Source organism: Cimex lectularius, unplaced genomic scaffold, assembly GCF_000648675.2.
Source record: "Cimex lectularius strain Harlan isolate CLEC.00 unplaced genomic scaffold, Clec_2.1 scaffold56, whole genome shotgun sequence".
Classification (NCBI taxonomy): domain Eukaryota; kingdom Metazoa; phylum Arthropoda; class Insecta; order Hemiptera; family Cimicidae; genus Cimex; species Cimex lectularius.
The window spans coordinates 852,260-876,965 of record NW_019394202.1 but is presented as its reverse complement, the minus strand read 5'-3'; the positions used below and the strand labels follow the sequence as shown (position 1 = coordinate 876,965).

General features: G+C 35.3%; 1 protein-coding gene across 6 annotated transcripts in view; it reads right to left on the bottom strand.

Annotated features, from left to right (window-relative positions):
- The window catches only part of LOC106666618 (histone-arginine methyltransferase CARMER), a 61,813-nt gene that overhangs the window by 18,912 nt on the left and 18,195 nt on the right, over window positions 1–24,706 (bottom strand). For 5 of the 6 annotated variants that reach the window (XM_014393929.2, XM_014393923.2, XM_014393925.2 and 2 more), the window contains exons 2-6: window positions 3,399–3,530; window positions 2,933–3,036; window positions 2,069–2,284; window positions 861–1,038; window positions 694–784 (exon numbers count right to left, since the gene is read on the bottom strand). In XM_014393929.2, coding sequence (XP_014249415.1) covers window positions 694–784; window positions 861–1,038; window positions 2,069–2,284; window positions 2,933–3,036; window positions 3,399–3,530 — 721 coding nt within the window. The remainder of the gene's footprint in view (window positions 1–693; window positions 785–860; window positions 1,039–2,068; window positions 2,285–2,932; window positions 3,037–3,398; window positions 3,531–24,706) is intronic. The other variant, XM_014393930.2, reaches the window with a different exon arrangement.

Genomic DNA, 24,706 nt, shown 5'->3' with positions numbered 1-24,706 from the left:
TACTCGAAATAAGAAATAGTTAATAATAGAAATAAAAAATAGTTAATAATAGAAATAAAAAATAGTTAATAATAGAAAATAAAAATAGTTAATAATAGAAATAAAAAATAGTTAATAATAGAAATAATATCGTAGTGTAAAGGACTCCTGCATCTACTCTGTACAAAGGAGAGTATGAAGATCCGACCCATACTCTAAAGTACCTGTTGCCAGGTAAGATTTAAGGATGAGGTTGCATGTAGAGAGAGTAAAGGTATTTCTAAATTCACAATGACAAGTGACAATGTTTTATTTATTTGTTCATTTGTAATGACCAATAAAGTGTCATCTGTAATACTTAAAACGTGTCGTGATTAGTGACCATTAATCGATAATTATTCAGAAATCGTGAAATGCGGTCTTGTAACAACAATTACACAGAAGACAAACACTTTGAGCCCTGAAGATGATCTCAATAAAGATCGAACCGTTGGCACGATAAAGAAAATGTTTTTCTGAAACCTACATCCCACCAGACCGCATCTCACGATTTCTGAATAATACTTAGAATGTTTATTTCGTATCACACGTGTGCTAATGACCACACAATCTAGATTTCAGAACAGTTAATAAACATTTTTGCCCAAAAAGGGACGGAAAAAAAATAACCACGACAATTTAAAGTACAATGTGCATAAAAACAATTAAACTTACCAAAAACTAGCCTTATTAGTTTGTTCTATAAAAAGTGCATCGTCCATAAACGGTGCAATATGAAGATCTCCCTTGCTTGGAAACATAATTCCTGTAAAAAGATGATCTATCAGCCCATGTTCGTTCATGATATGTATAAATGAAAATTTGAAATCTTTTGAGTTTACCTCCGGGTTTTAGCCATTTTTTTGCATGCAAGTACGTTTCTAGCATCCTTTCATTATATAGCATATATCCCATAGGTTCTGATATAATGACATCAACTTGTTCTGGAAGGTCGATTTCTTCTATTTTCCCAGCAATTACTTTAATCTTGTCTTGAAAATTATTTGCTGCCACCAAAGCCTACAATAAATGTTAAAATATAATAAACAAAAAAAAACTAACCAAAAGTTAAATCTGAGCATTTTTTTTTTTTTTTTTTTTTAACGGGGTTTTCTAATAATTTGTTAGAAATAAATATATTTGGGTGGTACAGATATTAACATAAATAGAAAAAAATCTTAATGCTTCAATGTAAAAACGAAGGTGTTTGCCCTCAATATTAAGTTTTTCACGGTCTTAACAGGACAAGGGAAAAAAAGCCAATTTATGTTGTATGAAGTACTTATGGGTTGCAATGATACCTTATTAATATGTACCCAGCTGATTAAGATATCAGTGACTTGTAAAAATGGCAACTGATATAAGCCTTAGAAAACGCAAACGATCTGGATGAACATGGGTAGAACAATCTAAAATAGGGTCGACTAAGCATATGGTGAATGCGGACATGGCCATAGCAGCGCAAATTTTACCTGCCCAATCAGGCAGAAGAGTTTGAAATAATTGCGTATCAGTTTAAATAAAACAAAGTATATGAAACCATCAAGGACTCAAGGAAGTAGCAAAGAAGAAGTACAAATCAACAGCACTCGTGAGGTCTAAATGTCGAGACTAAAGCAAAAATAAATAGGTGTTACTTCTATCTATGAATATATAATAAGGTTGAAATCATCGGTTTAATGAACTTTAATAATATTATGCCTGTGTTTTTCACAAACCTTTGTTGTAAATTTGGATGGAATGGAAGTAATTTTTTTATATTTCTAAATCTTAAAAATTTCCAAGCTTAAATGCAAAAGGTCTTCTGAAAATTTAGGAAGCATGAGTTCCTGAACATACCTTCGTCCACCGATAGGCTCCAATTGTTTTATCATAAAACGTCTACTTGTTTCACAATAAGCACAATGAACAATTCAAATTTTATCGTGTACATTTTATTGAAGGCTATTTTAAAATAAACAAGTTATAATTTATGGGTGCATTTTTTAAACGGTATAACAGGCGAGTCAGACTTCCAGCTAAGTTATTTTTCCATTAATAATAGACTCACTTCTGCATGCTGTGCCATTGAACTAGCTTCAACAGCATACACTTTTTTGGCACCGGCCTGAACAGCAAAAAAAGATAAAATTCCACTGCCTGCTCCAACATCTAAAACAACTTTGTCGCGGAAGTCTTCACTGTTTGAAAGTACTGCCTTTTGATAGGTGCTTGTTCTAACATAGTCTTGCAGCATATTTTGTTGTTGTGAAAGGTATCCATAAAACTGAAACAGAAAAGCAAAAAGAAAAATTATCAATCATTCCTATGAAATCTTCACATTGAAGAAAAAGACAAAAACTTTGCCTGACAATAAAAACAGAATTGGTTAATTATTGAGAATCGAGCCCTACAGCAAGGATGAAATTAGTTGAAAGATGAAACTATTTCCTTATGAAGACTTACAACAGATTGTCTTAATTTGTCACGAAATATTTTAGCCATAAAATTTTATTCAAATGCTACTAAAACATAATTGAAATACTTCTTAAAAAGTTGTTAACTCAAAAATTTATACATTTTGAGGAAATTTGTTTATTTACTTATTTAAAAAAAAGTATGGAGTCCAAATTCCACATCTCTCACAAAAGATTTGGTGTTGAATGATGTAATTTAATGATAAGATAGAAATGTAAGGGTTATGAAACAGGCTTAACAAAACGTACTAATGGCATAATTATGCTCTAAACAAATCATAAATGGTCTGGTGTTGATGTTGCATAGCATTCCGAATGGATATAGTAGACAGTAGTTTTTTTTAAAGGAGTTAATAAATGTAGATCTGTTAGGGAGTGTAATAAAAAAATATAATCACTGAAAGAATAATTACATGCCACAAGATTCCCATTTCTGACCTTGCTATAACTAAACTCACCTGAAAATATTGTATAGCAGATGAATCATCAGTGCGCTCTGAGAAAACCGAAGTCCCTTTGCCAATTTTAACTTCATTCACTAATGCATGAAATTTTTTCATTTCTGAAATTGCATCGTTAGTAAAGAAAATAGTATATTAAAATAAATAAGTTTATATTGTAAAACATGTTGACTGAATAATAAGACTTTATTTGTGTATAAAAGCTACTGTAACTACTAACTGAAGAGTAGTAGTAAAAACACCCCACAGGGTAGTTTTTTCCAAAAAATTATAAATTTTTAAAGTTCATATCAATTTATAGAACAAAACCAATTTAGACTTGGAAAAAAAAACAATACATATCTAGAATTGGGGATTTAGAGATGTACAATTATTTATACTAGAAACGAAACACGATCAATTAAGTCTGATTCCAAAAAATTGCTGTACTAACAACAACTAATAGCAAAAAACAAAATCTTACCATATTCATCTTTAAACCTAAGTAGCGTGCTTTCACCATCGAGCATAAATATATAACAAACTTGTCCTATCCTTGAGCATTCAGTGAATCTATGGATAGGGAATTCTAGTAACACATTCATGTCTGAAGGATCTGAAACAGAAAAAACATTTGGAAAATGAGAAACTGTAAGAATAAAATTGGAAATAAATATTATTATAATTATAAAAAACTGAGGGTCTGAACCAAATATATCTCACAACCCTCATAAGAATAAATAAAAAGTAAATCTATTAAATTAATTTGATTATTACAGTTTTTAACTGTACTGATCTTCCTGACCTACCTATTCTGATTGGTTTATCAGCATATTTCATCATTTCGCTATTTTCAGTGTTTGGGCCGTATGTTATTTATCACTGTTACTTTTTTTGAAGCATAATTGATCAGATTTAATACTACAGTAACCATAATGATCAAATTGCTACATTGCTGCTAATAATTAAATTCACTAATTTCGTGGTCCGCTTGACCAATGCTGCTAATAATCATTAAAGAAAATATTTCGTAACTGAACCTTGTAAAGGGTAAGAAAAACGGTTTAATGTTCAGAAATTATCTTTCAGCATGTAATGAAACTAAATTTTGTATTCCAATTAATTATTCTTTTCATCTAAGGTTTTTGGTTGAGATGAAGAATTGTTAATTGTAATAATTAACTTATTCAGATATCGTGAGATGTAGGTTTCAGAAAAACATTTTCTTTATCGTGCCAACGTTTCGATCTTTTATTGAGATCATCTTCAGGGCTCAAAGTGTTGTCTTCTGTGTAATTGTGCCATCCTTGCGTGTCATGTTGAGAGTGCCCTTTTGTAATAATTAATATGGTCAATTATGGCCACTAAACAAATATGTATTAATCTAAATTTTGTATTTGGCAAATTGAAATATTTAGCATACAAATTTAAATAATGTGAAATCTTTTTTATATAATTTCTCAGGTTGTATGCAACTAGTGTTAAACTATTAATAATGCAGGATAGGTAGGAAGGAACTGCTAACTAAGCTCAGTCCGCCTCTCAGCTCCCCCTTTTCTAATTCATTCTAATTACCATCGAAGTTTCAATTGTACATCCTATTTCTGTTGTTTACAATTAGTCAAGTATTAAAGCATTGGAGAGAAAAATGAACCTGAAATTCTTTTACAGTTAAAGTTAAGGCAATTTCAAGAAAAATAAAAAAATAATATGTCAAACTTTACGGATCTATAAAAAATTAATCTAGTAATATAGTTAACATCGGCGTTACTGACCAGGATATTTTTTATTTAGCATGAACTGTGAACCTGGCTTGTAGTCAGTCAGCTGAGAATTTTGTTATCAATTGGCAAGCTTATTTGCCTATAGTAGTGTAGTTATATAAAATTCTAGTTTTCAATTAACCCAATTGGCAGCAGACCAAAGAAAAATTGAAATATTTGAAATATACTAAGCAAACCTTGTTTTATACTTGCATGGTCACAGATAAAAATCTGAATAAATTAAAAGTATTATTATAGATTCATCTTATATGTGATTCGAATTCTTAAATCAGAAAATGAACATTTCTAATTCACTAATCAAACCAACCACAAAGACTTAGACATCATATTCGTGAAGAACATGATCCAAACATGATTCCACGACTTCCACTCCAAATTCTTTTTCCACATCAATTCATTAGCTCAAGGCCTCTCTTCAACATCCAACTCTAAAAAGACAGTGGCTTCGTGAACTCCTAACGCAACCCTAAACCTAAGCCAACAATCCCAAACACTGAGAGTTCCAGCAATGGCCAGCTTCTCTCCCCCATCCCCATCCCTGAGGACTGACAGGTTCATGTCAGATTTTATTGATTGCTACCAACAAATTTACACACATAAAGTTTTGTACAGAAAAAAAGAAAACTTGTTTGGCCTGCCTACCCTCACAGGGTTCAGGCATTTCGCCATCTTCAGTGGTTGGTCTGTGTGCATTTTACGAGGCCGCTTACAACAGATGACGAACCAGGTGAGGATATAAAGACCAAAATGGTTGATAACTATCAAATCACCCTTTGATGTATCGACTCCAAACAGGAGCGAAGTGAGCAGGAACGGACCCTCGCAAATGCTTAACAGATCTATGGATTTGGACAGGAGCATTGAAATTTTGACAGCTTTGACCGTTTTCTTAGGATAGATTACTATTTAAAATACATTAAACATTTATTAGTGATAAAATAACTTTCTGACTAATACGACAAAGAATAAAAGAAAAATTCTTTCCTATAGGGAGACCAGGTCTGGATGCAAAACAATTGGGGATTGTTGAACTGGTTTGTGATTCATGGTGTGACAAATCTAAATTTCTGACGAACCGTGTCCATGCAATACACAAACACATTGAAGCCAAACTATTTTAAACGGTGTAGTGAATATAATTTTCAGTATTAAAAATATCGACCATTTTTTCACTCACGAACACTTTGGATCAATGTATGTTCATGGTCTTGAAGAAGAAAGCAAATTCAGTTGTTAATGCCAAGCTTTCAACCTATTTTAAGGTCATCATCAAGGCCTATATTAATTTCACATTACGAACAACATATTTGTACAATGGATTAACAATTGTTTTTCATAATGTGAAATTAATATAGGCCCTGATGATGACCTAAAAATAGGTCGAAAGGTTGGCATTAACAACTGAATTTGCTTTCTTCTTCAATACCATATCTTGATTCAGAGTGTTCGTGGGTGAATGTAATTGTTATACGCCAGCCTGATTTTTTCCTCCTCGGTCAAATTTCAAAAACACAACCTCTGTTTAAAAAAAGTTCAATTCATCTACATAGACTTGTCAATAAATATGTAGATTTGTGAACGCACAACTATTAACCTCCTGCCAATTATTATATATGAATTATACGTAACAACCTGAAACATCTGGACATGGCGACATTAATGCTACCCAGTGACAACGGTAACAATGGTTCCCACCCTTCTTTTCCCCCTTCACTTAGATGAAGGGGACTGAAGCCTCGGGCAATTATACGAATAAAATTATCTTTCTGCCTATTTTGCTACTGCACATTGGAAATAAAATATTGGTGCATATCTGTTTTGGTATCTTGAGTTGCAAGGCTTAATGTTTTTAATAGTCCGAGAAAATTAGAGTCTGAGATAATATTCCAAAACCGCTTAGATAGTCATACTGGATGGCAATAACGTCTAAAATAGATTGAGTGTCATTGATGATGTCAAAATACTCTCCAATGCTTCTTCTTCAATTCTGTATTAAAATTCCATGAGCTATTCAGGGATTCGAATCTTTAGTGTAACTATTTGATGACCACAAGGCCATCGCTTACAGTAGATACTTAACGGGTAAGACTGTTAGATCAGATCATCTATCAATGTTGACAGTTCAGTTGGTGAAATACATATTAACAGCTAAGTCTGAGACCATCACGACCTGTACTATTAAAGCTCATCAGATTAACCAAATTACTATTTCTCAGTAGTTAAATTACCTTGGGATAATTTGATTTGTACAATTGTAATGATACTTTATTCATGATCTAAGACCAGAAAACGAATAAGTATACTGACAACACAGATTTTTTAATCTGCCCCCTCCCTTTTCAGTACGACAGAGCAATTGCAACTGCCATACATTTGGCATATTCAGGCCAATTAGTGCATGAAAATGGGATGGAATTGTTATACAAAATCACATGAAAGCGGAATCTGTTACCGCTTGAGCACTTTGTTGAATGCTATATAAATAAACTGCTCAAAAATTAATATAGATAATTGTAATTTATTCTTATCCTATCAATTTTAATTAAATTAACTTTTATATTCTTGTTAGTTGGATAAAACAAAATAGAAAATACAAACCAAAAAACAAATAAATGTTAATACTCATTTTTAATAATGGATTTACTTAAGAATAGTAAGCATGAAGATTATTCATTTTGTATACAAACACCTTTTCTCCATTTTAACCCAGTTGTATTCTCTTTAACCATGGAAAGACATCTTGGATCAGAAGTGTGCAATATTATTGTGAGAATGAGTCATCGAGGTCACCGGCAAATGGATAGCACAGAGGCGTATCTCAGAGCGTGGTCTCCTGGACTTTAGCCCGATTCCGAGTGACTGGAAGTGCCAATAGGAGGCCTGGTAGTGAATCTCAGCACATTACGACGCTAAGGGAGGACACAAATATTGTCACTGCTGCAAGACGGAATCCTTTCCACAGTGCCCTCCAGATCATAAATGAAGTACAAGATGTTTCCGCAAGGCCTTTATCAACACAAACGATTTATAATCATTTGTGGGAAGTAGGCCTTACATCGTCTGCCCCTTTGAGACGACCTGCAGCAACAGCAGGCCATCAGCAGGCTAACACAGGAAAAGATGGTACAGCGAGTGCCTAGAAGAGAATCATTGGAATGCAGTTATGTTTCCTAATGAGTCGCATTTCTGTCTGTATAGTGATAGCAGGCGCCAAAAATTCTACTGAGAACAAGGGGTACGTACAATGCCCTAGTTCATGCTCCCTTCAGTGAAGTTTGGAGGAGGCAGTATACTGGTCTGGGCTGGGATTGACACTGGAGGACGAACTGGACTCTATATTGTTGAAGGCAACCTCACTGCAGTCCGTTATGTCCAAGAAATTATGGAGGAATACATCTCTCAAACCAGGGATCTAATTGGCAGGGATTTTCGACTTCTGGATGATGATGCCAGACCTCATAGAGGCACAGTTGTACATCAAAGTTTAGAAAACCTTGGAATTTCCACCGGCCCCTTCCCCCATTGTCTCCGGACTTCAATATCATTGAGCACATGTTGGATGCGTTGCAGAGAAGGCATTTCGATCACCATCTGCAGCTAATTGTCCTGCAACAACTGAGTGGCAGCACTGCAACTATGGAATAAAATTCCTTATGAAATTAGCAACAACCTTATAAGCAGTACGCCTAACAGAGGACATTATACTTGATATTAATTGTGTCCAATAAACAAAATTATGGAATTAAAACCTTTTATTTTGTTATTTTTCAAAATCCCTTATTAAATTTTCCTTCAGTAAAAAACAATTTCTAATAAATTTTAATACAATTTATAATAAAAATAAATAAAAAATTCTAGGGAAAGTAAAACTACAAAATTGACAATATCCCTATTCATTTTTGAGCAGTTTAGTTTGATCTTAATGTATATTTTCCCCAGTTTTCTCACAAATAAAGGAAAATCCATGTTTGACGTTCACTCTTGCCTTCATTTTTATCAAATCTAATGGTACTGTAACTCGCAAATGGGTAGTTTTGTTATTCTGGAGACAATTTGCCCAAACATTTGCGAATTTCCGTTAACAGAGGGATGAATTCCAAAAGGGGGTGGGTGATACTTTAAGCGGACTCTTACTTTATATTCAAATTAGTTTATTTCAAAGTATCCTTTTCACTCTGGCGTCTGATTTATACGCGGATGCATCCGCCGTCGTCGTCCCTATTCAAAGTAGCGTCATTTATGCAAACGGCATATTTATGTATTTACATAATATAAAAGCTTCTTGACCCGGAATCGAGATTTTATAGATCGAGATGAACATCATGATCTATAAAAGCTGCGCCACACGTGTCACCAATTACTTAATAAAATCAATCCTTAAAAGCTGGGGCATCGCAAAGGGGCCCACGAGACTATTTGTAAAGTGAGTTTAAACTGCAGGTACGGAAACATCGAAGTCGTGGAAAACTTTGTAAAACGTCAACTGAAAATTATACGCTTACAACGACGCTAAAATCACGTTCGATGACTACTTATCTCTAACACATCCATCAAGACAATTTATGTAGGAAGTTGTGATAATGCCATTCAAATCGTAATTAATGCGGAGCACTTCAACTTCAAAGAGTCCGAGGGATTGAATCATCGCCATTTGGGAGTTTGTTCAATATACGGGGGGGTGTTGATTATGATAAAATAAGGCGGCTAAGTCTGAAGAAAATGGTTAAAAGGTTGTACAAGTGGCGAAATAAGCGTCAATAGCCAATTATAAATATGGTTTCAATCAGACGCTAAGTTTGTGTCGCCATTTAAAAAATGTTAAAAGTGAGAAAAGGATTTATGAAAATTTCCACAGATAGTTAATGTGAAGAAAGAGAAAGAGAGAAAGAGAGAGAGAAGAAAGAGAGAGAGAGAAGAAAGAGAGTGAGTTGGAGTGAAAAAGAGAGAAGAGAGAGAGAGAAGAAAAAGAGAGGGAGAGAGAGTGATTGAGTGAGTTAGAGTGAAAAAGACACGAGATAAACAGAGCGTGAGTGAGGTAGAAAGAGGGAGTGAGTAAGAATGAAAAAGATGGAGAGAAAGCGTGAGTGAGTGAGTAAATAGAAAGAAGACAATTTTGAGGGGGAGAATGAGATTCTGAGTGAAAAGTGCAAGCGAAAAAGAGAAAAGACACAATGATTGAGTGTGCAAGAGAAAGAGAAAGAGAGAGAAGAAAGAGAGAAGAAAGAGAGAGAGAGAGAAGAAAGAGAGAGAGAGAGAAGAGAGAGAAGAAAGAGAGAGAGAGAGAGAGAGAGAGAGAGAGAGAGAGAGAGAGAGAGAGAGAGAGAGAGAGAGAGAGAGAGAGAGAGAGAAGAGAGAGAGAGCACACGGGCCCAATAAATGTCCCAGGGTTCAGTATGAAGCATACTATCTATCTCAATATGCATAATAAACGTTCTTCAATAAATAACAAATGCAACGAATATTTCATAAATTAGACGAAATTTCATAAAACCACACATGAACTGAAGTGTTTTCCACCTCATAAATACTGAACCAATTTTTTTTAAATTTTTTTATTATTATTAAATGGCCTTCAACCATTATGGGTCATTTAGGCCAAATTTATTTGACCGCACCCATTATCTTCGAGAAAAAAACAACAGCTGCCCATTTAAAATTTAATTTAGCATAAATAAGTACGTATCAATGGGAAAAAGAAATGGGTTATCTAAAAACAAAACGAAAAAAATAATAGTTTAGCATAAATAATGAAGCACCAGTTAAATATCATTTACGAAATGTATAGCTCAACCACTCTTTCTTTTCGCAAATACATATTTTTAGTAGTAATAATTACTTTTAATTATCTTATTTCCTCCTACTTTTGTATATTTGGATGGTTTTACAATCGAATTATAAAGTAAACCCTGTCGTACAGGAGGGCTTAAATTCCAACGATACCAGAGGACGAGAGGTCAAACCACTTGTCAATACTTATTTCCAAATTATTATCAATTAAAATTCCAAGGGTCGTGCCGGGATTCGAACCAACAACCGCTAGCGGGGCAAATACCAGTCTGACCACATAGTAACACTTCTACCGCGTGTCCCCATTACTTTTAAAATATATTTCAACCATTTTTTTTCTCAATATAAGTAATACAGCCTTAAAAAAATTAAATAAATATAATAAAAATAAAAATGATCTTCTAGGTGTTCCGACTTTTCCCCTAGGCCTGATCGGGTTTTACCACCCTTTCTCTCGTAAAGATAAAAAAATGTGACGTTTTGATTTTGAGCTTCAAATCTTCAATTATTACTAAAAGTTCATCATGTTCATCGTCAAAAAAGAATCCACAAGTAGATAGATGTGATTTGATTGGCTGAAGTCGTCTCGAAGCCGTGTTATACCCGATATAACTATTATCACTACTGGTAAATTTGACTTGATTTGGCTGTTTGAATGCAAATATTTCAGAATTACATATCGCCAACAGCTACCTCCCGGTTTATCTAAATTCGCCCCGAAGTCGCCCGTTTACCCGGGAGTGAGACTGTTAAGTACCATCCTATAAGACAGCCTCGTCAGACCTGGCTTTTTTTTTTCTCGAGGGTTTGCAACAGAGGTTATCTCAACCTTCAGGGTGCCAGTGTTTTTGAAAAAAAAAGGCCCATTTGTAAGTACGTCGAGTTCGAATGCAGGGACGCTGGATTCGAACCCGGGACCTTTACCTTACAGTGATGGGCGCCGTGTCAATGCCCGAACTGTTGCTGCCATCGACGCCCCCTTGGCAGTATTTTTCCTTGTATAAATGAGAAAGGGTACTAGTTGAATATAGTCCATATTTTGTATGTTTCGTGACGATAAGAAAGTGTCAAACGAACTTTTTCTCAATAAGTTTTTCCTTAGTCTCGGTGAGACAGAAAAAAAACTCGGATTTCGTAGCTGGTCGTCTCTATTATCCATCTTTCCCAAAATTGTAACAGTAATTTATAAATAATGTTACTGATACTTTGTTTCATAGTAATTATGAGCAATATAGTGATAAATATTAGATCGTTTCTGGTCATTTTGGTCCGCCTATCCTCGCTGTATTGGCCTGTCAGACGAGCTACAATTTATGCCTAAAAAATACGATCCAATAAATAATAAATTCTCAAATTCAGATTGTATCAACGTTGGTCGATAACAAAATTTCAAATAATAAAATGAAATAGAAAATATATATTTGTTTATAGTTTTAATTTTCTTTATCAATGGTAAAATAAACATAATAATACAGTATTTTGATTTCTGAATTAATAAACGATACTTTGGCGTGTAAATTTCATTTGTTATTTTGTATAAATCAAAATTCAGTTTTGTAAAATTCTGTAAATGTGTAAATATGCAGGAATTGAACTCACTATTGTACCTTGGTTTTCGCAAAGCAAATCAACATAGAAAAAAATTTAACCACTAGTTAGCTCTAGTTTCAAACACTGCAATAATTACAGATTTTTTTAAATTTCTTAAAAGGTTAAAAAAATGAACTTTTGGTTTTTCAATTCATGCGGATCCATCAAGCCTATCTATTTTACGAAAAATGGCAAAAAAACAATTTGAAAAGGTCCAGAAAAACGCTAGATTTTACAAAAAATAATTTCATTGCAGTTAAATGAAAACTGCAAAAAGAATCAACATTGTTTTTAAAATTTTTGTTTAACTTTTTTATTTGGTTGAACAAAATGTCATATCGATTTATTTGAATTTAAAAAATAATTAAGGCATTGCATTTATATTAAATTTGGACCTTTTCCGTTAATGTGTCTCCGCCCCACTCGACCACTAAGATCTCTCCGGTCACTTACGGAAATGCTCCTTTATAGGTAATCATATAGAATCATTTTACTTTAGGTAATTCGTGTAATGATAATTAAGAGTATAAATTGGTAATAAAGGAATTCACTTTTGAGTCCCTGGGGGCTAAAATTCAGCTATTTCACTAAGGATGTCTTCGAAAATATTCACATTTCTTGCCGTACATGACTGCCGCCACATAAATTCGCATAGAAGGAGTAATGAACTTCGGCGGGTACCCTACTGCCATTTGTTTCTCCGCTTTGCTTTTCTACACTCTCAACGGACTGCGTATGTGAAGGGTGGTCGGGTCGGCAAAATTGAGAGAGTGGTTCACTGTCATATGGCGGAAAGTAGGATCCTGGGACAGTGTTTCATATGGCTATCACTGATCGGAGATGATGACAGACCCAGCAGCGATGGGGATGAAAGTGGCGGCTGATCTGTCAGGAACGGCTAGAAAACTTTCTTTTGTTTGGCGGGAAATGCCACCAAAAAACCACTGATATGGTAAGATTCTCCCGGTGTGGTTTTCCGGCGCAAAAACAGCGATTCGTCCATTTCCACAGTGCAGTTGGAGCCACCAATGCTCGAATGTCTGCGCAAAAAGAGTTCGAACAGACTTCGTGCATGTAGTTGCACCAATAAACGAACGTGTTATGTTTTACACATCATTCTCTTTCACAAAATTTAACTCTTACTATTTCGTATGCCCAAGCGTATATGAATAGCACGATGGTCGGATATAGCAGTCTTGCTAAATATGTGTTACTTCTTGACGCCGTTTCCGTCTTGCGCCCATGCTTGTAGCACCTCCACTTGTCACGCGATTCTGTCAAATTCAGCCTCGCGTCTTGACCTCCTGAACATCGCTCAGCTAGTGGAAGAAGGTCCTTTTCCTGAAGGAACGAACGCCGATTCCTTGGTTTTGACAGCGTCGTATAGTGCCAGAAAGTTCATTTCCATTTAACACCGAACTATTTGACAACTGGTATACAACACAATACACCAATAGCATACAATTACAGTACAATCATACAATGCAGTGGTATACAACTTGAGTTGACACGGTGCTCATCACTGTAGGGGAAAGGTCCCGGGTTCGAATGCAGGGCCGCTGGACATACTTGGAAATGGGCTTTTTTTCAAAAACACCGGCAACCCGAGGGTTCATATAACCTCTGCTGTTGCGAACCCTCGTTATGGAAAAGCTGGTGTCACGAGCGGGATTCGAACCCACGACCTTCGGCTCAATACGCCGCTGTTCTAACCACTTGAGCTATCGTGACTTCGATCCGCTCCGACACCAACTCCCCATCTCAAACTACAACTTTATTTATAAAAACTGTTCAAAAAAAGGTTCTACTTTTTAACTTTCTTAAAACCACTTGAAAGACAATGTTCTTTAAACATTTTTAAGAAATCGCAAACAATTAATTATTGCATTGTTTGAAAGTAGAGCTTATGCTATTTTTAGAAAAGGGGTATACTAGTAAGTTGACACCCTGTATATCTAGGCGTTCTTAAGAATGGGCTATTTAAATAGTTTTAATCAAATATAATGAACTTGATGGATCCGTAAATGAAAATGTAGATTACCATTTCAAAACAAAAATTTGATTTTTTAACTTTTTAAGAAAATGAAAAGAAAGTAACTATTGTAACGTTTAAAATTAGAACCTATTAATTGGCAGTTACTCCCTGAATACGTAGCGTTTTTCTGATCCGAACAGTTTTCGCCATTTTTCAACAAATCTATTTGATTATTCGGAAATCGTGAGATGGGGTCTGGTGTGACGTAGGTTTCAGAAAAACATTTTCTTTATCTTGCCATCTTCAGGGCCTGGGATTTACAAACATTGTTTAAATTTAACAAATACATATAGGATGTGGAAAAAAGTGAATTTATACAATGCAAAAAAAATATTATTTTATATTTTTATCTCAATCGAAGTATTTCTACTCACTCAAAGTGTTTGTATTCTGGGTAATTGTGCCATTCTTGCGTGTCGTTTTGAGAGTGCCAGTGAGATTTTGCTATTTTGTGTTTATATACGTTGGATTTTGAAGGGGTGGGGAAGGAAGTCGGTATAGAAAGACATTTTTGTATAAGGAGTCGGCTTCTTTCAGGTGAAAACACGATAATCACCCCACAAATCTAATTGAGTTGATAAATCCACAAATGTAAGTTACCATTTGAAAAAGAAAATTTAAACTTTTTTGATTAATTGAAAAATAAAACTTAAAATTATTGCATTGTGTGAAAGTAGAGCGAGCTTGAGATAAACACCTATTGTTTAGATTTTTTTCTAGGGTGAGTAGTTTTTCAGAAAACCAGGGAGGGTGGGATATTAGTAATTTGACACTGTATATATAGTTTTTCTGAACCGATTTTCAAATGTTTTGTCTACAATTTTTCACACTTTCCATTTGAAATACAAAAACCTTATTTTTAACTTTTTTTTAAATTGAACAACTGTAATTACAGTAATGTTTGCAAGTACAGCTTAGGTTTTCTTGAGTTTGAAAGTGCTGTTTAATGTGTGGTGTTTAATAATTAGTGACCGTTAATCGATAATTATTCAGAAATCGTGAGATGCGGTCTGGTGTGATGTAGGTTTCAGAAAAACATTTTCTTTATCGTGCCAACGTTTCGATCTTTATTGAGATCATCTTCAGGGCCTGGGATTTACAAACATTGTTTACATATAACAATTACATTTTGGATGTGGAAAAGTGAATGTATACAATGCAAAATATATTTTTTTTATATATTCAATCAAAGTATTTCTACTCATTCAGTGTTTGTCTTCTGTGTAATTGTGCCATTCTTGCGTGTCGTGTCGAGAGTGCCAGTGAGAAATACTAGAAGAATAGAAAATAGAAATCAAAGTATTTCTCACTGGCACACTCGACACGACACGCAAGAATGGCACAATTACACAGAAGACAAACACTGAGTGAGTAGAAATACTTTGATTGAATATATAAAAAAATATATATTTTGCATTGTATACATTCACTTTTCCACATCCAAAATGTAATTGTTATATGTAAACAATGTTTGTAAATCCCAGGCCCTGAAGATGATCTCAATAAAGATCGAAACGTTGGCACGATAAAGAAAATGTTTTTCTGAAACCTACATCACACCAGACAGCATTTCACGATTTCTAAATAAAGTACTGTTTAATTTTACTTCCAAGTAGTTTAAGTAACTTTTCAGAAAACCAGGTCGCACTTAGTTAGTTGGTTGATACAATGTATATTACTAATTATTTATAAATTACAAGACCATGTTTTTCATCTCAAGTCAATCTAATGGAAGGCAGATTGAATTTGAGAAGTAAAGTTTTTCCCATTATTTTAGTACTTAAGTACTATTTCAGTATTACACTACTGTGTATGTAACTTATAAAGCAAATAAAGATTTATTATTATTATTGGGTCATCACCGCACTTTTTTTTAAAACAACATTCAGTCGCCTTTGGGTCCGCCTAGTCTCGAGCTGTTTGTGGGGGGAACAACAATGAAACAATGGGGGCAAAAGCGCCGAAGTATAGAGACGCCTCGTAAAATTGTGAACATGAATATTGCTTAATAAGAAAAAAGAAAATTTCATAACGGTGAAGTCGTTTTCCCTTTTTGGCCTAAAAGCCAGGTTTATTATTTCGCCATAAACTGTAAAAGATAGGGTTATTTTTGGAATTCGGCATTTCCTGCACATTAAGATAAAAATATATTCGGACAGATCTTGATACTTCTTTAGAGGAGAATTTTAAAAGATTTATAAGATAAGATCATCGGGGATTAGAAGAAAAAACCACTGTCATATTTTCTTTCAAATCGTCGGCAATTTTTTTTTCATTTGATTGCTGTGTACAAATAGGCTTTATCAGCTATTTTGGAAAAGAATAAACCCCCCTTGTAATCATTTTCTTCAAAAGTCTCTTTGTTGATAATCGAGATAATTTGAAACTTTTCAACCGATTTCCGGTCCCCGTTATATTTTTAACTTCTGCCCGATTACTAAGTTATTAAATGGAACTCTATTTAATATAGAAGAACGATTCTGCGATTTTGTCCCGAAGGCTTTCGTTTGAAAGTTATTATTAATTGCTAGGGTTAGGGGCCGATATGGCATGTCGGTGGGTTTTTATTGGGTCACGAGAGCTTGTGAAAAAGCAGCTTTTTTCCATCTTGAAACACGCCCACGGGGAAAATTCTCATTCTAAAAATAAAAATAAATAAAATTCAACCATTACAGACAAATATCCAGTCTGGGAAGAACTGCTCCCTCCGTCCGTCTTTATTCGCTCCTACCGTTCAGTGGTGGTTCACTCGAGTTTAATCGTGTTTGCAGATCGTTCAAATGCGTTGACTTTTCCCTGCCAGGAACTTCTTCTGTCGGCAGTTTTAAAACCGAAAAATCAAAAAAGTTGTGAGAACGGTGGAAATTAACAGACCGAGATGACCAGGCATCCGCAGACGGATTAAAACCTTATCTCGTTTTAGTTTATTTTCAAACGAATTATTAGTTGAATATTCGCAAATACAAATTAATCTGGCCACCGAGCCTTCCGATATAATGGGTTAGCCATTATTTGAAGAAAGCCAGTCCAATTATGAAAATATCGATTTGTTCCTTGCCGGCGCCCCCTCTGGATTCCCTCTTTACCCGTTTAAACATTCAACACTTAAAAATATTTAATCTAACAACAAATAGAACAAATCATCAACCTGTTTGCTGATAAAATTGTAATTACGATTTTTAAACACGATTAAGGAATTATTCACTATAAGGGAATTAACAAAATATCCTGGCAAAAAAAATAGTATATTTTATACAGGGTATAACATCTATAAATCCATTTTTTTGCAGTTCTGTTAATAAAATGTTTTACGTGATTTATATATTTAATGCAATTTTTTGTCACGTGGCAAATAGCTAGGGGCTAAACTAGTCAACGCGCCCTGACATCCTCTTTGGAGAGTTAGTAACAGAGAGAGCAAGTGAGTGATTGAGAGATAAAGTTAGTGAGTAAAAGAGTGAGTGAGAGGGAAAGAAATAATGAGCGAGTAAGTACGTGAGTGAGAGAGAGAGAGAGAAAGGGAGAGGAGGGAGAGAGAGAAAGGGAGAGGAGGGAGAGAAATATAGAGGGGAAGACAGAGAGACGGGGAAGAGAGAGAGAGAGAGAGAGAGAGAGAGAAAGGTTGGCGGGTGATTGAGAGATAAAGATAGTGAGTGAGAGGGAAAGAGATGAGCGAGTATGTGATTGAGAGAGAGAAAAAAAGAGAGAGAGAGAGAATGGGAGAAAAGGAAAGAGAAAAAGAAGGAGGACAGAGAGAAAGGGGGAGGGGGAGGGAGAGGGGGAGAGAGAGAGAGAGAGGAATGGAGAGGGAGAGGAAGAGAGAGAGAGAGAGAGAGGGAGAGAGAGAACAGGAAAGACGAAAGTAAAAAGAGAGAAACAAAGAAAAGGAAAGGCAAGAGAAAGAAAAAGTGAGATAATACGGAGAGAAAGAGAGTGAGAGCAGAAAATATTTCTCTCCAGAAGGAAAGATGAGAGAGTGAAAAGAAAGAAAGTTTGAGTGGGAGAGAGCAGAAAAGACAAAAGAACGTGAAGTGAAAAAAAAGAAACAGAAGGAAAGAGAAATAGAGTCAGAAAGAGAAAGAGAGTGAAACAGGAAAGACAAGAACTTGAAAAAAGAGAGAGAAAAAGTGTAAAAAAGAGAAAGAAAGAGAGAGAAAGAGGCAGAAGGAGAAGAGAGTGAAGCAGGAAAGACGAGAACATGAAGAAAGAGAGAAAGAGTAAGAAAAAGATGGAAAGAGAAAGAGTGAAGCGGGAAAGACGAGAACATGAAAAAGAGAGAAAAAGAGTAAGAAAAAGAGAGAGAAAAAGAGTAAGAAAAAGGAAACAGAAAGACAGAGGCAGAAGGAGAAAGAGATTGAAACAGGACAGCATGTGAAATAAGAAAGAGAGAGGGGAGCAAGTTAGAGAAAGAGATTGCCCCAAAGAAGAAGAAAAAACATTTAAAAAAGTACAATTTGACGAAAAATAAACAGTAACAATTTATAAACACTAAAAATCTCGTAAATATCCACACAATAAAATTTAGCTTTTTTTTGGGAAGTACCTTCGTAGAAAATCACACGTCCTGTATAAACATCAAGTCATCAAATAGCTTTATTTATTGATAAGATTTTGCGGAAGATTTGGAGAAGAGTGAACAAATTAATGTCCGATAAACACCCTTCGGCATAATTTCGAGCAATGATGAAGGAAATTTCGATATTTTGTCTTTCTAGAAAGGTAGTCTAGTGCGTGTGCGAACCCCTTGTCAAACACATCAAGTTTCGAAAAGCTACAATTATTATATTTTTTCTTCTCGATAAAGCAAAATCAATGAAAAGAGGTTTAACTGCTCGCAATAAAGTTTTACTGGTTCCGTCAAGGCCCAACCAAGTAAACACAGTGATTCACTTTACGGGTTTGCTCGGATATATCTAATCTAAGGAGTTTTATTTTTAATATGGGCACATTTCGTTCAATGGAATATCGGCTGGATTAAAGGCGATTTGGTAAATTGAATTCGGCCAAGGGGGACATTTTTGGCCTTGTTCGCATAAAAGGAAGTAAAAAGTTTCTCAAAACGAAGAAAATTATAATTCAAAAATCATTTATCCAATTTTGCCTTGTCTTTTTGATCCATTTGAGCACTATTGACACAACTCATCGCCAACAGTTTATCAAGTAAGCGTGGGGTCAAACTGGTCAAGTTAAAGTGGGGGCTTAACAGATAATCATTTCTAATCAATAAAATTAAATGTTGACATGGTGACAGCTGGCAGGTCATTGCGGATATTGTTAAAATTAGCGCAAATAATAGTTAAGGGACTAGGCACATATGAATGAAGACTGCTGCAAAGACAGAAAGTTAATTGGTATGACCCAGGATAAAAATACTACTTTCTTGATTTCATTTATCATTCAATCATGTGGTTATAATCAGCAACGTTTTACATTCAGCAAACAAACTGCTACAATTTATTTTTAGTAAATCTTCAGATGTTGGTTTTAAACTAAGTAGCGCCTAATAATTTTTTGGTTTTCTAAGACTTGACTAAAATTGCCAAGTATTGTGAAGCGCTAGGCGGTCCTAAGGAGTCGATGAAGACTTCAACTTCCCATTGTCCAGACAGCCAGAAGAAACGGACCAGAGACTATCAATTTTGTTTCAACTAATGTCCATCTTACAAAAAAAAAAGGTCTCGAATGAACAACTGAACGTATGTAAATGATCACGTGATGAGGACGACCAAATTATCGTTGTGAAGATCAACATGATCAACAGTATCCAACAGGGTCGTAATAATATCCAACCATGAAGCTCGCAAAAATCGTTCTATTCGCAGGAGCCCAAAACAAATTTAGGTTTTTGCAAACTTTTGTCCGGGTTAAACAGGAAGCTATAAACAATCCTAGAAAACAGTCATCTAAAGAAGAAGATGGCAATAAAAAGTGCCGAAAGCTGGGATAAGTAGCAGTTGATCTTACTCGTGTTAAGACCCCTGTTAAAGGCTGAGTCATTAAACGTCGATGGTTGATCAAAAAAGACTTCTAAAGAAGAGTATGTATCTAACAATGACCAACAGAAAAAGAGGAAAACAGAGGAAAAAGAACCTGCCTTATTATCAACTGAGATACTAGCAAAAACAGACGTTTTTTAACCTTATCAAATGGTTTATAGTACAATCACTCTAAAAAACGCATTTGGAGGTACGATTTGGTTTGCTTCGACCAAACTACAAACGACCAAATTACGTGTGCTAACGTAGAGGGTTGATCAAAAAAGACATCTAAAAAAGAAGTGCTAACAATGACCAACAGAAATGGATGAAGAATAAGCCTTATTATCAACTGAAATACTAGCAAAGACAGGCGTTTTTTGACCTTATCAAATGGTTTATAGTACAAGCACTCTAAAAAACGCAGCATTTTGGAGGTACGATTTGGTTTGCTTCGTCCAAGCTGGAAACGACCAAATTACGTGATCATCAACTACAGACCTCTGGAAGAAATTTAACCGTCTAGTAATATAGAAATGATAAAAATGATAAATAGAAATGATAAAGGTGTAGGTGACTATGTTGATAGACTACTTTAAAAGATAGTTCTTACAAACAGTTTGTTGTTTTCAATAATCCGGATTTGGAACATTAAACGCTCATCATCAGGTTGAATGGATTACTACAATACGTCACTCGACATGAATTGTAAGAGTAAAGCCGGGAACGCCATGCTATGCTACCCGATGCAAATTCAAAGTCCATTTATCCATAAGGTTGTATTACCCCCGTGCACATATGCCCGATACTATGCTACGCTACCCTACTGTACGCACTGCGATCCCCACTGTCCAGATTTTCGCATCGAGTACAGTCGAAGACAAAATATAAACTAAATTAACCGAGATCAAAAATAAATTCGTTTTTATTAAAAAAAATTTAATGGTTTGGTAGAAAATTGATCAAAATATCGGAATACCATTTTTTGATATAATGAATTTAACAAACAATTTATTACACGGTTTTGCTCATAAAATTACACTATTTTCGTCGAACTCTCGGACCAATCCTCTACATCCTTTATACTGCAGATATTCCCACTAAACCTACCACCCTACTTGCATCCATCGCCGATGATACAGCTGTACTATCCTCCAATTCCGATCCTGCGGTTGCTTCGGAAGATCTGCAGGAACATATCTCATGTATAGCAGATTGATGTAGACAATGGAAAATGAAGATAAACGAAAGCAAGAGCGTCCATGTCACATTTACACTCCGAAGCAAACCTCCTCTCACGATATACTACAACTATCCCCAAATCCGACTGTGCTCGCTACCTTGGGTTCCACCTAGACTCACAACTAACGTGGAATCAACATACACGACTGACACGACTAAACAGACGGTATGGTCTACAGACTTATAGGACGACAGTCTAAACTATTGACAAAAAACAAACTTACAATTTACAAAACACTACTACAACCGATTTGGACGTACGGAATAGAACTGTGGGGAACCGCTAAACCTTCCAATATCCAACGTCTCCAATCCTTTCAATCTAAAGTCCTCAAATTCATTGTAAATGCTCCTTCTTGTCTCAAATGCTACCCTCCACAACAACCTTCAAATTCCTTATATCCAAAAATTTATTCCCCAAAAATTTACCAAGTTTCACAAAAAACTCTCCCACCATCCAAATAGTCTTGCCCAAGCCCTGTCCAGTAGAACCCATCCCTACAACCCCATAAGGCGTCTTAAGACGAAATAGCCCCGCGACCTCCTTTCCGAGTAAACTGTAAGAAAAAAAAAAGAAAAAAGTCTATATCTTATAGAATTCACTTTCCATACCAAGTTCAGGATTTAAAAATATATATCGATTTAGTAAAGAAACGCTTTCATTTTTGGTTCGTTTTGGTCAAAAGGTACGCCTATTCTCGCTGTTAGTTCGAAATATTGTCGTATTGTCATTGAGAATATTTTCTTGTGCACTTTGACATCCGTTTCGGGCTGTTTCTTTTATTTATTAAGGCTGATAATTTGTTTGCCTTACGTGTTTTGTTTTGTGACATTTCGAATGAGTGAAAGCGTTGTGTTTATCTGAGAGTTAATGAGTTGTTCATTGTTTTATCTTTGTTTATACGTTTGTTAGTTTCTGTTTGTATTCTTATCAGCGGCTTTGTGGAGGGTACTGTCTTAAAATGCTGAAGTACTTATCCTAATAAAGGTGGCCCTTGTAAATAAACGTTCAAATACTTCCTGTTGAGTTTCAAACCGGAGCAGATTTAAGAGTAAAATTTTACAACAGGTGAAAACAAATATTAAACAAAAACAACCTTTCACAACCACGCACCTACTCCTTTTTTTCAGTGACAGGGTAATTACTTATTTCTGGAGGTTCATCCTTATTTGACGATACAGATACATTCGGAAATATTATTTTGGAATGTAATTTCAGAAAAAAATAGGGTTAAAACAAGTCTCGTTGGCAGACAGAAATTTTCCAAAGCCAGGGGTTTATCTTCAAATAAGATAGGAGGAGGGGAGAATTTAATTTGATTAATTTCACTTAATTGATTCCAACAATGAAGACCGATCCGATTAGAACTTCATTCAACGGCCATCAATGCCCGCAGAGTGTTTTATTTGGATCCTTGAGATAAAATAAAGAAAGACAGCAATGGGATTGAAATCAGTTTGAAAAGTATGAAAGAATATCACAAGTACTGATTATGTAATTTGGTCCTTTCCGACCATTTTGGCCTGTCTGAATGAATGAAGGATCCACAAGTTTTGATTATGAAGGTTGGTAGTTTCCGACCATTTTGGCCTGTCTGAATGAATGAAGGATCCACAAGTTTTGATTATGAAGGTTGGTAGTTTCCGACCATTTTGGCCTGTCTGAATGAATGAAGGATCTCACAAGTTCTGATTATGAAGGTCGAAAACTTCCAGACCATTTTGGTCTGTCAGAATGAATGACGGATATCACAAGTTCTGATTATGTAGTTTGGTCGTTTCCGACCATATTGGCCTGTCTGAATGAATGAAGATCTCACAAGTTCTGATTATGTAGGTTGGTCGCTTCCGACACATTTTGATCTGTCAGAATGAATAAAAAAATCTCACAAGCTGTGATTTTCTAGCTTCTGTCTGCCTATCCTCAATGTTTTGGCCAGTTAGAATGAATGAAAAATCTAACAAGATGGGATTTTGTAGATTTGTTCTGCCTATCCTCAATGTTTTCACTTGTCAGAAGTTCTGATTTTGAAGGTTTTGGTAATTTCCCATCATTATGGCCTGTCAGAATGAATGAAAGAATCTCACAAGTTTTGACGGTTTAATTAGTTTTTTATTAATATTTTTGTAAATTTGCCAGGTTTAAAAAAATTATATTATTTTAACCTTGTAAAGATCAGCCAGCAAGGCAACACGATACTTTTGTGACTCACTGCAATGATTGCGAATAATGCCAGCGGGTTTTTTCCAATATCATCAGCTTGGGTGGGGCATCATTGCCTGGGCGGTCATCTTGAAAATTCCCGATATATCACTGATGAGTGAACTAATAAACGAACTGTACTCTGAAAAGTTTTAATCAAATTTACGTGACAAGAGAAAAGTTAATAATTTCGATTCCCCTACAGATTCAAGTTGAAGAGAAAACCAACATATAAAAATAATATGTAATAGATTTTTTTGTTAATATATCCACGTTCCGCTTAAAAAGGGGTTGTCCTCGTCTCGATCTTTCATTGGGCAGTATAAAAGTCAACTTTTGTAGAGGACCCTCAAAAGAGTCTGGGAAAAGGGATAGCCCGGGTGCTCAATTGTCTTGGCAATAAATCAATAAAAATTGATTGTTTTGTTAATGGATTATTTGATTGTAGAATTGAAATTAAAGAAGTTGATGAAATAATGACCACGGAGGATAAAGTCAGGTCAAGTCGTCGGATTAAGTGTCGTCTACCGTTTGATCGTATCATCAGCTCCGGTCAGACTGGTCTGGACCAAGGACAAACAGGTCAGAGAATAGATTATTAATGATCGAATTGCGAGGGCCAAATGCATTGAATTGGCGTGGACCTAAATAGGCTTACTTCGTTTACGACTTAACAGGGGACACAATGAATGATGAAACGAATTGAAATACTGTGCCAACGGAGTGGCGCAATTATACGTTAAAGCCTGTTTCTAACTGAAAGAGCATGGGGTGGCTGACAGGACTCGTCGGTACTATTCTATTGTAGAACTAGCCCAACGAGAGATAGAAACCCTGTTGCAATTAAGAAGACGAGAGAAAAAGTCTGTGCACGGGCCCAGTGACTGAAGTGTTGACCCTGGTATCTTCGATACACGAATGGGCGGGACACCAGGGTGAATCAAAAGGAACCACACAACGCACAACGCCAAATTTAGATTAGTCACCTTCTACCATTTTGGTCCTCAAGAAGTCAAAATAACTTACAACAGTGGGTTCGGGTCGAATCTAAAGCTAGCTCGTCGAAACTGAAACTGCGACTAGTAAATTGTGCTGACTGAAAACAATAGTACAGAGTAAAAGTTGTCATCCGGCTGTACAAAAATCGTACACCCTCTCTATTTGACCTTAAGAATA